Genomic DNA, 15,132 nt, shown 5'->3' with positions numbered 1-15,132 from the left:
AAATTGTAAAATAGTTGCCCTTTAAATTGGGACTGGCTGGCTTCGGCCTCTGAACCGTTTAAAGACGTATGTGATTCCTTAAATCTTACACAATTGATCTCCGCCCCAACCACAAAGCACTGCAAAAATTCACACTATTGGACATTATTTTAACAAACTGTCTTTTTTTTGCAATAATGTGAGCGATCATTGTACAATTGTGTGTGTACGCAATACCAAGCCTCCTAAAAGCTTTCTTGCATGATTTATATGTTTCTCTCATGTCTGATGTTGATGCTGCTTGGGATTAGTTTCTGATGACATTTATGTCTATTTGTGACAAGCATCAAAAAGTATAGGATCAAGGGCGGCTGAGTGGGCAAGGCGCTCGCCATTAACGCAGGAGATGCTGGTATCAAGCCCAGCTCTTGCGTTGCTACCGGCTTGGCCGGCCGTCATACTAACACAATTGGCAAGTGTTAGAGGGTGGGAAAGCCGGTGGGTGAGGATTGGACGTTGTGGACAGCGACTCCTACAGGTCGGTTGGGTGACGCCGGTGCGGCGGAAACAGGAAGTATCGGGGGCAGCGTGAGCCTCCCACGCGTTACTCCTCGCCACTGAGTTCGAGCTGCTGCGGTGAAAAGATGCAACAGGCTGCCTCCTCGTGTACCGGAGGGGACACGTGATGCAAGGCTTCTATCCTAACTACAGCTGACCAGTGGGAGGCATAGTCTAGCAACGTTCAAGACAGGGGAGGGAAGAATTGGAAATACGAAATTGGGATGGGAGAAAAATTGAAAAATGGGTAGAAAAAGTGGATACAAAAAAAGTATAGGATCAGCCGAAGAGATAATCCTTGGTTTTCAGATAATATATCAACTTCTCTGAGACAAAGAGATGCTGCATGGGCAAAGGCTAGGACATCGAATGCCCCTGCAGACTGGACCTCTTGTAGATCTCTCAGAAATAAGTGTACACGTTTGATTAGAATATCAAAATCTGAGGGCGGTTAGGTGGTCGAGCGGAGATTGCGTTCGTCACCAGCCCCGGAGCTGTGAGCTTGGTTCGCCTGTTCGAATCCAGCTCACAGCTCCGGGGTTGTCACCAGCTTGGCTGGCCGTCTGCACTGATACAATTGGCTGTATCAGAGGGTGGGAGAAGCTGGCGGGGTGGGTCCGGGTCGTTGTAAACAGCGACTCCTACAGTTCGGTCGGGGCGCCTGCTAAGCGCGGATTGGACGTGAGGGGGATAGTGTGGTCCTCCCACACGCTACGCCCTCTCAATGAGAATCCGCGCTGCCAGGTGAAAAGAAGCGGTGATTGGCTGGACGTGTGTCGGAGGAAGCACGTGGTAGCCTCCACTCTCCCAAATGATCTGACTGTGGGGGGTAAAGCGCAGCGACCAGGAAGCGTGTAACTGTTCCGCAACAGTAAGTGACTTCCGGGGTAGGCCTGATTGGCCCCGACAGGCACGTGACGCGCAACTTTCTCTGCCGCGCGGCAGAGCTTGCGGAATGATGTAACCGTCCAAATCTGCTATGACTTTCATTCAGCGCTTTAGCTCACCTCGCAGAGCAGCGGTCCTGCGATCCTGCGGTCCGTTGTTGACGAGTTCGAATCCCATCGAATTTATTTTTTTTAACGTGATTTCTTTTTTTAACGTGTATTCTTTCGCCGGTTAAGGTTAGGCATGGTTAAGGTTAAGGTTAGGCATTGTTTCGGAGTTGGTTAAGGTTAGAACGGTTAAGTTTAGGCGCTGTTAAGGAGCTGGTTAAGGTTAGAGTTTGTGTTAGAGAATGGCAATATTCTTTCTATGGTTAAGGTTAGGCATGGTTAAGGTTAAGGTTAAGGTTAGGCATTGTTTCGGAGTTGGTTAAGGTTAGAACGGTTAAGTTTAGGCGCTGTTAAGGAGCTGGTTAAGGTTAGAGTTTGTGTTAGAGAATGGCAATAGACAGCCTATTTCCGCGCGACAGCTCTCAGCAGCCTCGTTGCGCGTCCTGAGTTTGCCGCGTCACGTGCCTGTCGGGGCCAATCAGGCCTACCCGGAAGTCACTTACTGTTGCGGAACCGGTACACGCGACCAGGAAGGGACTGGGAATTGGCATACGACTAACATTGGGATGGGAGAAAATCGGAGGAAAATGGAGGGGGGAAAAGACAAAAAAAAAAAATAATCAAAATCTGAATTTGATTTGAAAGCAGTAACTGAAAATCTAAATAATCCAACAACATTTTGGAAATTCATTAAATCTGTAGCTGGTACAAATGATTGCGCTAGCCTTCCAGACCACCTTAAGACCGATGACAGTGAGATCAAAGGTAAAAGTAACATTGTAAGGATTTTTAACGAACATTTGAATTTAATCGTATGATTATAGATATTTTTAGAGAATATATAAATCCAATGAAGGTGTCAAGTTCACAGACAACTCCTCCTCTGAGGAGGGAGCGTGCAGACTATCTTCGGTGTGCCGGGAGCCAAGGATGTTGACTGACCCAGTCCTGCTACAGAACCAGCACATTGACAGAAATAAATGACAAGCTGACCCGACATTAAGCACTGTAATGACTGAAATGAAATCAATTTCAGCACGCCAACTCTGCGCTCTACAATGCCTATTGTGCGCTCATGAGCCTGTGGTTTTGGTCAGAGTCATTATGGCTTCAGTGGATAACCGTGATCTGCATTTAGTGATGTTTTAGATACCCCAGTAATAACATTACAATTGAATTAAATACAATTAGGCCTGAATGAGTCGTGCTCCTCCCAGCCACAGGCAACGACATTATCAGCCAAAATGCGCATCGCAGATTATCTGTACATTGACCGAGTGGAATCCCGTTCACATTACTGGATTTGTTTATTGATGGAGCTTTGAAAGCTACATGGGTACAGTCTATTGCTCCGATGATGTTGGGTAACCTGGAGTAAAATCCTGTCTTGGCCTCCTGTTATTGATATATGGATATTGTATGTAGTTGGGGGGGTTGGGGAAATTACGACATCGACATCCAACACTGTGTTTTTGCTCCACGCTCCAATTTGGGTCTCAAATTGCGGTACAAATCAAGGAGAATGTGTCTCGGGTAGCGGACTATACTTAATATTATTATGTTCTCTCTCTGCAAATAGACTGCCCTATATCTCTGAAAACATCTGAGCGCACACCGCGAGAAGTATTCCTATAATAACGCTATGAACCAGGCTGGATTCATTCGGAAATACCTATTCCAAATGCTATTTAGGGTTTGACAATAATTACACTGTCGCTATTTTACAATGAACTATAGTGAATTACGGGTCATACAGAACGCGTCATTGTTGAAACTAATGCATGAAACTGATGAAAGCATAATGCCGTCCGTCTGCAGTCTTCATATTTTACCGCTGGGCGCCAGGTACGCATGGTCAGAGCTGTGCGTATATATACGCAAAAAGTCAAGCACACTTTCAAATTGATAAATCCGACACTTTGCTTAGAAATTATCGTACGCACGGGTTATGCACATATCTGTGCGTACGCACCATTGATAAATGAGGGCCCAGGTCTGGACATGGTACTATAACTGCAGCCATGCTAGTGGCCAATGACATAATCCACACACTTGACGAGAAACAACATTGTGCAGCATTGTGCAGCATTTTGACTCCGTAGATCACACATTATTACTGGATAGACTGGACAACATTGGCATTGGACAGGAAGTGGTAAATTGGTTCAGAAATTACCTCTCAGACAGAACACAATGTATATTTGCAGAGAACTACAAATCAATTTTTTTTTTAGAAATCAAGAAAGGTGTTCCCCAAGGGTCCGTTTTGGCTCCGATTTTATTTTCTATCTTAACACTTTGGTTGCCTAAGGTTAAATTCATGATATACCATAGATTGCCAGCGCTATTTGTCTATGGAGAAAGTCCCCTTCTTTGCAGGGCTATAACTTTTTAAATTCTATTGCTACATTGCCATTATTAGGGCCCATTCAAAGTCCTATATGTATTGTTCATTGTGTAGCAACGTTAAACTTTTTCATTCACATATTCATAGTAAAGTATGGTCTAATGTATAAGTATGTTTTCATCTCTTTCTGCAGCTTTCTCCAGAACGTGATATATAGCCCCAAATGCATTATATTGATGATGAAATACAGTTTGATGGCAATCAGCGCGATATAAAAAATTCCAACTAGACGTACTTCTAGAAGTTACTACACGTCATCTGATGTTGACCGGATGGGCGAGGGGGCGTTTATAATTCCGTGGGCAGCGTTATACCAATCATCTAATGTGGGTCAAATGTTGATAATAGCAGTTAGTATCGAAGACGGTAACGTTACACGCTGAAACTCACCCCAGTCTCCGCGCGCCGTTGGGCGATCATCGTCGAGTAGAAATCTTATCATTATGGGATATATTTTTACCCGGTCCATCTCCAGCTTGTATAATGGTATATACGTCCAAATCATGTTGTTTATCGAGTTATTGCCAATCAATCACCGTGTAGCGTGACGAGCCAGAGTCCCATGAACTATAGCGAGCGCCGGGAAGTACTACGGTCGTCATGACAACCTCTATTCAACATCCTGTTTGGCGATTGCGCCAATCGGCCACCAGATGGCGCTCCTGAACCGCCAGAGAGCTCAGTGGGTCCTGCTGGTGGATCTCAGGCCAGCGGCGGGGACATATGAATCCGATCGCAGATTTTTGAAATATTGATATAAGGACGCTGTACAGCGTCCCCCGGCAACTTGAGCATGGCCAGCAATGACGTGAAAAGACGTTTCATGGCAGTCAAAGTGTTAACACTTTGAGTGCCAGCGACGTGTATTGTCGTCTTATCATGCCCCCCGTTGAGTGCAGACGACGCAATTTTTTTTTTTTTTTTTTTATAGCGATCTGAATTCATATTTCATCAACCGAGTCTCCCGTTGTTACAGCAGACCCTCTAGGAGCTCAGATGGGAAAATACCGCCCCCTATCGTCTATCCCTGTGTAACTGCAGGCCATTCGATTATACTGCTGGATCCCTGTGGGGGGAGCCAACTGGCTCCATTATGCTGGTGAGCCGTCTGATGATGAGGGAAGTGATCGCGAGTTGGAAAGCAGCATGGAATATATATTTACAGCAGCCAATAATCAATCAATAAACGCGATCGATATTTGGAATGGCGATCAGGAATTGGAATAATCTTTTTGGAGAACATCTGATCTAAGGTAAGGAGTCTATGTTACCAGTTTTAGGATCATCAGATCTGTATTCACTGAGATATCAGCATGTGCCGTGTGTGTGTGTGTGTGATGTTGAGGAAATTAGAGAATAGATTTTTCAGCCCGCTTCTATAGCGTGCATAAGTACACATATACTATCGATAATCTAGCGTTTATTTGAAAACGATTCATAAATAGTGTATTCGAGAATATTCCAATAAATGCCGTTTATGGGGGAATCTTTCTATTTTCCGGAAACTTTCGAGAGAACGATAGCTTTTAGAAATGCTGTTATAATGGGGGTTCACCGGGTTACGTCAGTCAGACCTTCACCTGCAGTGTCCTATGAGACACACCTACTTAGGTAGTATAATGAGTAACAGCTGTGTGTTGCACTGGACCTGTATTGCTTTTGACAGCGTGAAATAAACATCACAAAAGAACATTTGGACTGGACCTTTACATTATTACATTGGCGACGAGGATAAACTAAACAGCTTGGAGTTTTAGCCGAACGTTAGAAAAATGACGATGTATGGGAAAATCCAGGAGACAGATGATTGGCAGCAGTACGTGGAACGTCTGGAATTCTACTTTGTGGCTAACAAGATCACAAATGCAGGACAAAAGCGAGCCATATTCCTGAGTGCATGTGGAGGAAAAGTCTACGCTATGCTGCCCGATTTGTGTCTGCCGGGTAAGCCAGGAGATTCGGACTTGACGGGGCTATTGAAACTGTTGAGTGATCACTTCACGCCTAAACCCAGTGCCATTGTGGAGCGTTTTAAATTTCATTCGAAAACCTATAAGATTCCCTAGATGGGAAAAGCAAGGCATACACTCATTAGGAGACGTCTTCAATAAACAGGGTTTTTGTAGTTTCAAGGAAATACGCAAAAAATGTAATCTCACCAAGTCCACATATTACTTTTACGCACAGTTATTGGCATGTTTGAAGGCTCACGGTGTTCCATTAAATATACCAATTGTACACCACAGATACCACAAATTCTTCTATGAAAGAGAGACATCAAGAGGTTTTGTTTCAGATTTTTATCATCAATTACTAACGTCCTCATTTGAAACCCTCCACCTAGACTCCGTCTGGAGGAGGGATATACCAGACCTGGAAAGTGATTTTGATTGGCAAGAAGCCTGGGCAAATATTCGATTCACATCAAGGAACCCGGACCATCAACAAATCAATCTTAACTATATTCACAGGACATACTTGACTCCTATAAGACTGAAAAAAATGGGTCTTATACAAGACTCCAAATGCTCCTTATGTACAAATGGGGACGAGGGGACATTTATGCACATGTACTGGGACTGCCCACCAGTTAAGATATTCTGGAAAGAGGTGACCCAGCAATTATCAAATCTCTTAACTTGGAATATACCTGTACACCCCTCTGTACTACTGCTGAATGATGTTTTTGAGTGTGCAGTACATCCACAGCTAAAGAGATTGGTTTTATCGGGTATCACAGTGGCTAAAAAGCTGATAGCATCACGATGGTTCCAACCGGAAAAAATTTGCCGAAAGGTCTGGATTATTACATATCTCGATGTGATCTATCAAGAAATATCTACAGCAAGAATTTTGGGTCTCAATGAATCCAAAATGACATTGTGGTTAGAAGTGGTGGAGAAAATAAAAGCTAGCATATAATGGTAATGTCTGGTTAGGAGCGAGGGAAAGTGGATGGATTATCCAATGGGGGGTCCGGGAGGGGGGGGTACGAGCTGGAGCATATGTGTATAGGTTTTTAGATAACAGGTATTAGGGGTATATCCTATATAAGACAATTAACTAAAATGTGATTTCATTGGATGTGCACTGACAACTAATGCTTGTATATCTTATCGTGTGTTGTCATGTTTGTTTATGTGTTTGTTTAAAAAATAATAAAAAAATAAAATACAAAAAAAAATTCATTCGAAAACGAGACAGCAAGGACAGTCTGTGTCATCATTTGTAGCCGAGCTGAAGAGAATCACTGAACATTGTGGGTTTGGCGCTACGTTAAATGACATGATTCGAGACAGACTGGTGTGCGGGATAAATGACGATCGCATTCAAAGGCGTCCGTTAACAGAACCGGATGACAGACTCACGTTGGCCAGGGCTATGGAGTTGGCCATCACTATGAAAACAGCGGCTAAAGATATCGCAGAGCTGCAGCAAACGGGAGTGGAGGGACCCATTCATAAATTACAACTACAACCTGCAGCACCGGAGCGCAGACCACCGTCGGCAGGAATCGGATGTTACAGATGTGGAGGAAATCACGGGCCGGCGGATTGCCGATTCATAGATGCAGTTTGTCACAACTGCCAAAGACGCGGACATTTGGCTAGAAAATGCCGCAGCCCCAGGCAGGTCAGACAGCCCAGACAGAACCGGGGAAATGGACTGGGTGCAACCCACACAATGGAGTATGAAGAGGAGGATTATACACACAATCTGTATAATCTGGATGATGGAGAGAGAGTGGAGCCATACAGAGAGCAAGTGTCGGTGAATGGACATGACATTGACTTTGAAGTAGACACTGGTGCAGGTATGACTATTATGAGTGAGGAAACCTACACTAAGATGGGAGGGGGGCCACTCCATCAAACAAAAATAAAACTGTACACATACACCAGAGATAGATTAGGAGTGTTAGGCAAGATGCACGCACAAGTCACCTACAAAGGGCAGACCAAGAAATTAGCATTGCTGGTGGTAAAAGGGGAGGGGCCTAATCTGATGGGGAGAAATTGGCTCAAAGCTATGCGGCTAGACTGGAGAGCCATTTTCAGACTACAGATAGGTCAGCAGCAGGAGTTAAATGCTCTGCTAGCACAACATGAGGATGTTTTTAAAGGCGAGCTGGGCACTTTAGTAGGGGCTACAGCCAAGATATATGTGGACCCAGAAGCCAAGCCACGGTATTTTAAAGCCAGGCCATTACCTTATGCTCTCAAGGAGAAAGTGGAGGCAGAGTTGGTCAGATTGGAGAGGGAAGGCATAATTGAGCCTGTGGATTTTTCAGAGTGGGAAGCTCCCATAGTGCCCATACTAAAACCAGACAAGACAACCCGAATATGTGGGGACTATAAAGTGACAGTGAATCCAGTGTCCAAGTTGGACAACTACCCTATTCCCAAAACAGAGGACTTGCTGGCGGTATTAGGGGGGGGGGGACAGAAATTCACAAAATTGGACATGTCACAGGCCTATCAACAGCTCCCACTGAATGAAGAATCTAAGAAATTCACAACAATAAACACCCACCGGGGTCTGTTTCAGTACACCAGGCTACCCTATGGGGTGTCATCAGCACCAGGCATATTCCAGCGCACCATGGATAACCTACTACAAGGCCTTCCCCAGGTGGTGGTGAGAATAGATGATATTCTGGTGACCGGTGACGACGATGCCAGCCATCTACACAACTTAGAGGTAGTGCTGAAGAGACTCTCAGCTGCAGGACTGCGTCTGAGGAGAGACAAATGTGTGTTCATGGTACCAGAGGTGGTTTACCTGGGTTATCGAATGAACCACAAAGGGATTCAACCAGTGGCTGACAAGGTACAGGCCGTTGTAAATGCCCCACAGCCGACTGACCAGACACAGTTAAAGTCTTTTCTGGGCTAAACTATTATCACAAGTTCCTGCCAAATGTGTCGACCATATTGGAGCCACTACACAAGCTTTTGAGAAAAGAGATCCCATGGAGATGGGGAAAATGTCAGACCCAGGCATTTGAGGAGGCAAAAAAGTGCCTCCAGTCTGAAACGTTATTAGTGCACTTTGATGAGACAAAGCCGCTCTACTTGGCTTGTGATGCATCACCTTATGGCGTCGGAGCAGTATTATCACACCGGTTTCCAGATGGCTCCGACAGGCCAATCGGATACATGTCACGGTCACTGTCATCAGCAGAACGGGGCTATTCACAGCTAGAGAAAGAGGCGCTGTCTTTCATTTTTGGTCTAAAGAAATTCCACCAGTATCTGTTTGGAAAACACTGCACTATTGCGACGGATCACAAACCACTACTAGGCCTTTTGGGAGAGAGTAAGGGCATCCCACAGCTCGCGGCAGCCAGAATGCAAAGATGGGCATTAATTTTAGCCGCCTATGAGTACACCTTGGAGTATAAGGAGGGCTTAAAAAACGGGAATGCAGACGCACTGAGCAGACTCCCACTGCCCATAAAGCCCGGAAATGTACCACAGGAGGAAGAGGTGGTGCTGCTTATGGAGCATATGAATGGTACACCACTGCAGGTAAAACACATCCGAGACTGGACTCGTCGGGACCCTATCCTGTCCAGGGTCCACCAGTGGTTGTTGCAGGGCTCCTGGCCCTCACAGAGCACAGACCCAGAAATACAGCCTTACACGAGACGACAATATGAACTGAGTGTGGAGGACGGGTGCATCCTGTGGGGAAGTAGAGTGATAATACCACCACAAGGAAGACAGACTATGATCAAGGAGCTTCATGAGGCTCATCCAGGGGTCTCAAGAATGAAAACATTGGCCCGCAGTTATGTGTGGTGGCCAAACATGGATGCAGATTTAGAGTCAGCAGTGCGCAGCTGTCATTCGTGTCAGTTGAACCAAGCCGCCCCAGCAGCAGCACCTTTACACCCGTGGGAGTGGCCAGACCAACCTTGGATGAGGCTGCATGTGGATTTTTGTGGATATGAACCGATTAAAAAACAATCCGTTTCGACAATGTTGACTGCAAACAAGTCATTGATAAGCGACGGGCAGATTAGACACATAGCCATAATTTAAAACATAGATTATGCGTTTTTAACGCCATCATTGAAGTGGATGCTGGCACTCAACAGGGTTTTCAATGTTAAATGGCCGGCACTGATCTAGTTAATAAATTACCTGGGAAATTAAAACCTCCCTTTTTTATCTTAAACTCATCTTAAATGCAAAGAAAACGAAATTCAAGATGTTCACAAGGGCTCGTTCACAGCCAATGAATCATGCTCATATTGTTACGCTAAAGGGAGCCAACCATAGAACATTTTTCATCCTACAAGTATCTTGGGATATGGTTGGATGAAAAGCTATCTTTTAAAGTGCATATTGAGAAGAACTGCCGTCTCTTTTAGTGCTCCGTACTCTTGAAACGCCCTTCAATGCACTTTAAAGTTTGATATCCTTCCAACCTTTGGACAATTTAAAGCTTTAATTAATAACGATTGCATGTCATTTTGTAATCCATCTATTTACCTGAATGAACACATCACTCTGGCAGAGAGCTGAGGAGCCAATACAGTATTCTGCCAGGTCACACTGGTCTGTACTGGTCCTGCATACAGTACCTCCTGGTAGGAACTATAGAGAGAGAGAGAGAGAGAGAGAGAGAGAGAGATAGAGAGATAGAGAGATAGAGAGATAGAGAGCGAGAGAGAGAGAGAGGAGCGAGAGCGAGAGAGATAGAGCGAGAGCGAGAGCGAGAGCGAGAGCGAGAGCGAGAGCGAGATAGAGATAGAGATAGAGATAGAGATAGAGATAGAGATAGAGAGAGAGAGAGAGAGAGAGAGAGAGAGAGAGAGAGAGAGAGAGAGAGAGAGAGAGAGAGAGAGATATAGAGATAGAGATAGAGATAGAGATAGAGATAGAGATAGAGATAGAGATAGAGATAGAGATAGAGATAGAGAGAGAGAGAGTCAAGTATACTGTAGTTACATCCATATTGTTAATTTATGTACCGGTACTGAAGCTCATTTGTGTTGTGTTGTTCTTGTGTTGCGTTTGTGTTGTGGTGTTCTTGTGTTGCATTGTTCTTGTGTTGTGTTGTTCTTGTGTTGCATTGTTCTTGTGTTGTGTTGTTCTTGTGTTGTGATGTTCTTGTGTTGTGTTTGTGTTGTGGTGTTCTTGTGTTGCATTGTTCTTGTGTTGTGTTGTTCTTGTGTTGTGATGTTCTTGTGTTGTGTTGGTCTTGTGTTGTTCTTGTGTTGTGATGTTCTTGTGTTGTTGGTCTTGTGTTGTGATGTTCTTGTGTTGTTCTTGTGTTGTGTTGGTCTTGTGTTGTTCTTGTGTTGTGTTGGTCTTGTGATGTTGATCTTGTGTTGTTCTTGTGTTGTGTTGTTCTTGTGTTGTGTTGGTCTTGTGATGTTCTTGTGATGTTCTTGGGGCTGCCACAGCGAAAGCACGGTCCCCCCTAAGCTTCAGCCTGGACTTGGGAACAGTGATGTCTTTTATTCAATATTTCTATTCATTACAGGCACACAGACTCGGGGTTAACATGGGGAATCATCCTGAGAATGCCAAAGTGCAATACCGGCCGCATCCAGCTAGACGGCGGTATCGAGCACCCTTTATAACCTTGTATCTTGGCCTGTGGGACGGCCAAATGTCTCGGGTTTCATTTTTCCTTGTCGGGCGAGGCGAACGGTTCTCCCGGTTCCATTGAAGCACGTCAAATATCCCCGATCCATATGTTGTGGTGGATTATGCCGTGGACCAAATGGACATAGGATGTACCAGATGGCGATCAAACAATTGGAATATTATTTTTGGAATACCGAGGTAAGGATGATTGTATCAATTTTAGCTTGATCCTGCAACGCTTTTATACCGATCGGGCTGATAAGCGTTTTTAGTGTTCAATACGAATGCCGTTACTGACAATCAAATAATGTGAAACGATGCATTCATGATGGAACATAATACCTATGATATAGGTTTGATTTCGGAATAATAGCGTGTACAGGCAAGAAACGGCAACGTCTATAGTGGAATTGGCGTATACGGCTATAACTCAGCATTATTAACCACGGTATAACACAGGAACGTATGGATGGAAAAATTTATTATTTTTCACATATTGAACGATAGATAGGTGATATCAAATGGGCCATAGTATTGTATCCATAGCTATAATATAGAATGCTCTACAAACAAGGTGATGCACACTAGGCAGTGCTACAGCGGGGCCCCGGCTAATGCCCGGCAGTCAATGAGTTAAGGGGGAGAGGTTGCACCATAATGTTGTTGTGTTCCTTTAAGTATAATTTCCCGGGGTCAGGGGTCAGTCCCTACAGGGGTCAGTGTTTACCCGACACTTGTGGCAGCAGACTCCAAAGGCACACTGGGCTCCTGCCTTCAGTTTACAGGTCTGATACTCACAGCAAGGGTCCTTCTCACACTCCTGGGGGGGGAGAGAGAGAGAGAGAGAGAGAGACAGAGAGAGACAGAGACAGAGACAGAGACAGAGACAGAGAGAGAGAGAGAGAGAGAGAGAGAGAGAGAGAGAGAGAGAGAGAGAGAGAGAGAGTGGAAAGAGGGATGGGGGGAGAGAGGGGAAAGAGGGAGAGGAAGGAGAGAGAGAGAGGGAGAGGGAGAGGAAGGAGATAGAGAGAGGGGGGGGAGATAGAGAGATGGGGGAGGGGAGAGAGAGAGTGGTTTTGAATGGTTTGAGTTAATAATATATAGAGGAATGCATCATCATTATTGATATCATAATTATGATATCAATGATGATGCATTCCTATTAGGGATGCTCGATATTGGCTTTTTTACCGATACCGATATACCGATATTGTCCAACTCTTAATTTCCGATACCGATATCAACCGATACCGATATATGCAGGGTTTCCCCCCCAATTTTTTTTTAATAATTTCAGGTAATTAACATTACATATCTCTTGTTGTGGAATTAACACAACATTATGCATACTTTTGACAATAAATAAAATCAGAATTTGTTCTTACTAGCTTGCCTGGGTAAATAAAGGTTATAGAAATGTAAAAAAAAAAAAAAATAATAATTTCTTTTTTTTAAAACAGATACTGGAGGCTTCCGGTATGAGAGCGGAAGAGTAGCATGCATGCGGTGAGGCTCCTGGTCAAAAGAGCGAAAAACGGAGAAATAAGGACCCGAAAAGTGACGAACAGTGATCAAAAATCAAGATGCAAACGAGAAGGAAGGAGGAGATAACAAATATGAAGGAAAGAGAAATGGAGAACTCACAGGAAGAGGAGAGTTCGATGGAGCAGAACCCCCGAGGCGAGACCGAGAAGGGGCAGGCGGAGGAAGGGGGAGTCTCGGCTGAGACGGACAAGGAAATGCCAGGATGGGCCGTGCTCATGCAGGCCGGGATATTGGCGACCATAAAATTGAACTCGGACACGATGCAGGCGACCATGAAACTGAACTCGGACACGATAAGAAATGATATTGGGAAGTTACGGGAGGAATTGAGGAAGGAACAGGAGAACTTCAGAGGTGAAATGAATACAGAAATCAAAAGGGTGGATGAGAAGATGGCGGAACAGGACAGAAACGTAACAGAGGTACAGACTAGAACGGCGCAAATGGAGGAATGGAACACAGAGATACACGAGGTGTTAATAACGTGTGCGATTCAAAAACAAGAACAGATGGAGACAAAGATATCGGACATGGAGGGGAGGTCACGGAGAAATAACATCAGAATATGGGGATTGAAAGAAGGAGTCGAAGGGGAATCGGTGATCCAATATGTGGAAGAGCTTATCAAGGAACAACTGAAGGAGACGGGACTGGAAAAAATGGAGATACAGAGGGCCCACAGGGCGTTGGCTCCGAGACCGAAACCGGGCGGTTATTATTAACTTTCTGAGATTTGAGATTAAGGAATTGATACTCAGAACCGCGTGGACCAAGAAGATAGAAATCGAGACTGTCGTTTGATCAAGATTACTCGACAGCGGTGGCAATAACACGCAGGTCCTACGCGGGACTGAAGAGAATTCTGAAAGAAAACGGAATGAAATTCCAATCACCCATGACCTCGCTAAGGATTCACTGGAAGGAAGGGACGGTGACATACGCGACGGCGCGGGAGGCGGCGGAGGAGATGAGGCGACGGGGGATGCAGATGGCGGAGGACGGAGAGGGAAGGAGACAGGAGGGCCAGACGCGGAGCCTGCAGCAGAGATTGGAGGGGGCACACAGATGGACCAGAGTGGGAGATCGAGGCCCGGGAGAGGAGGGAGGAGAGAGGAGAAGGCCGAGGTGAGAAGTGACAGACCGAAGGCGGAGACGGACGAGGAGGCCAGAGACGGAGAAGGAGAGGAGAGGAGGCGGGAGGAGACGAACGGATGAGTACACGCACAAGAGATTGAAAAACTATCCAAATAGAGACAAAATATAGAAACTGAAATAACATATACATAAACACACATTCCCAGGTAGAGGCAGGATATAGGAACGAACATAACGTATACATGGACACATAATACACAGGCTGACGGAGGAAATAAATGGAAATATAATTAGGTATGATAGACGGAACACAGAACATATTGAAACAAGTGCATAGACACACGCTGAGAGTAACACAGTTGGAAGGGATTAAGGGGATAAATGGACATCACATAGAAAATAGAGAGGAGGAAAATAAAATAAAAAGGGGTACACAGAAGACACCACACACGGGTTTGGGAGGAAATAGGGACATTGGAACATATGAGCCACATTGAGAGGGACCTAGGAAATGGGGGTCTTTGATCAGAATGAAGGACAGATCGCTTTTGACCAGGAGCACGACAGCAATAAAAACAGTAAGAAAGCTGGACAAATATGACGAGCGGTTGGGGGTAAAGGTTTCAAACCCCCAAGCCGTCAGGAGGAGGCCTCTCACTAGGAGAGCAATTACTCCTCACCCACCAGCAGGGGACAGGGGGGGACACAGGGACCCCCCGAACGCCTTGGGAGCACTTTATGTAAAGTTTATGTTTTTAATTTATGTTAATCATTATATGTATTCGGTGAAGAGAGCGGAGGCTACAACCGGAGGGGGGAATGAATGTGACATGGGGGGGACTGACAGACAAAAGAAGAAGAAAGATGACAATGGTTAAAGGTATAAAAATGATGTCGTTAGACGTTAATGGAATGAATAATGTGATAAAGAGGGGCAAAGTGATGTTGA

At 45.0% G+C, this 15,132-nt stretch overlaps 1 protein-coding gene across 1 annotated transcript in view; it reads right to left on the bottom strand.

The window, feature by feature from the left end:
- LOC311236166 (disintegrin and metalloproteinase domain-containing protein 9-like) overlaps nt 1-15,132 on the bottom strand; it is a 350,625-nt gene that overhangs the window by 64,942 nt on the left and 270,551 nt on the right. The window contains exon 13 of the mRNA XM_084323795.1: nt 12,271-12,363. Within this exon, the coding sequence (XP_084179921.1) occupies nt 12,271-12,363 (93 nt within the window). The remainder of the gene's footprint in view (nt 1-12,270; nt 12,364-15,132) is intronic.

This window comes from Notolepis coatsorum, assembly GCF_963971535.1.
Source record: "Notolepis coatsorum genome assembly, chromosome: 10".
NCBI lineage: Eukaryota > Metazoa > Chordata > Actinopteri > Aulopiformes > Paralepididae > Notolepis > Notolepis coatsorum.
Note: the sequence above shows the minus strand (reverse complement) of the source record. Positions and strands in the feature narration are given on the sequence as shown.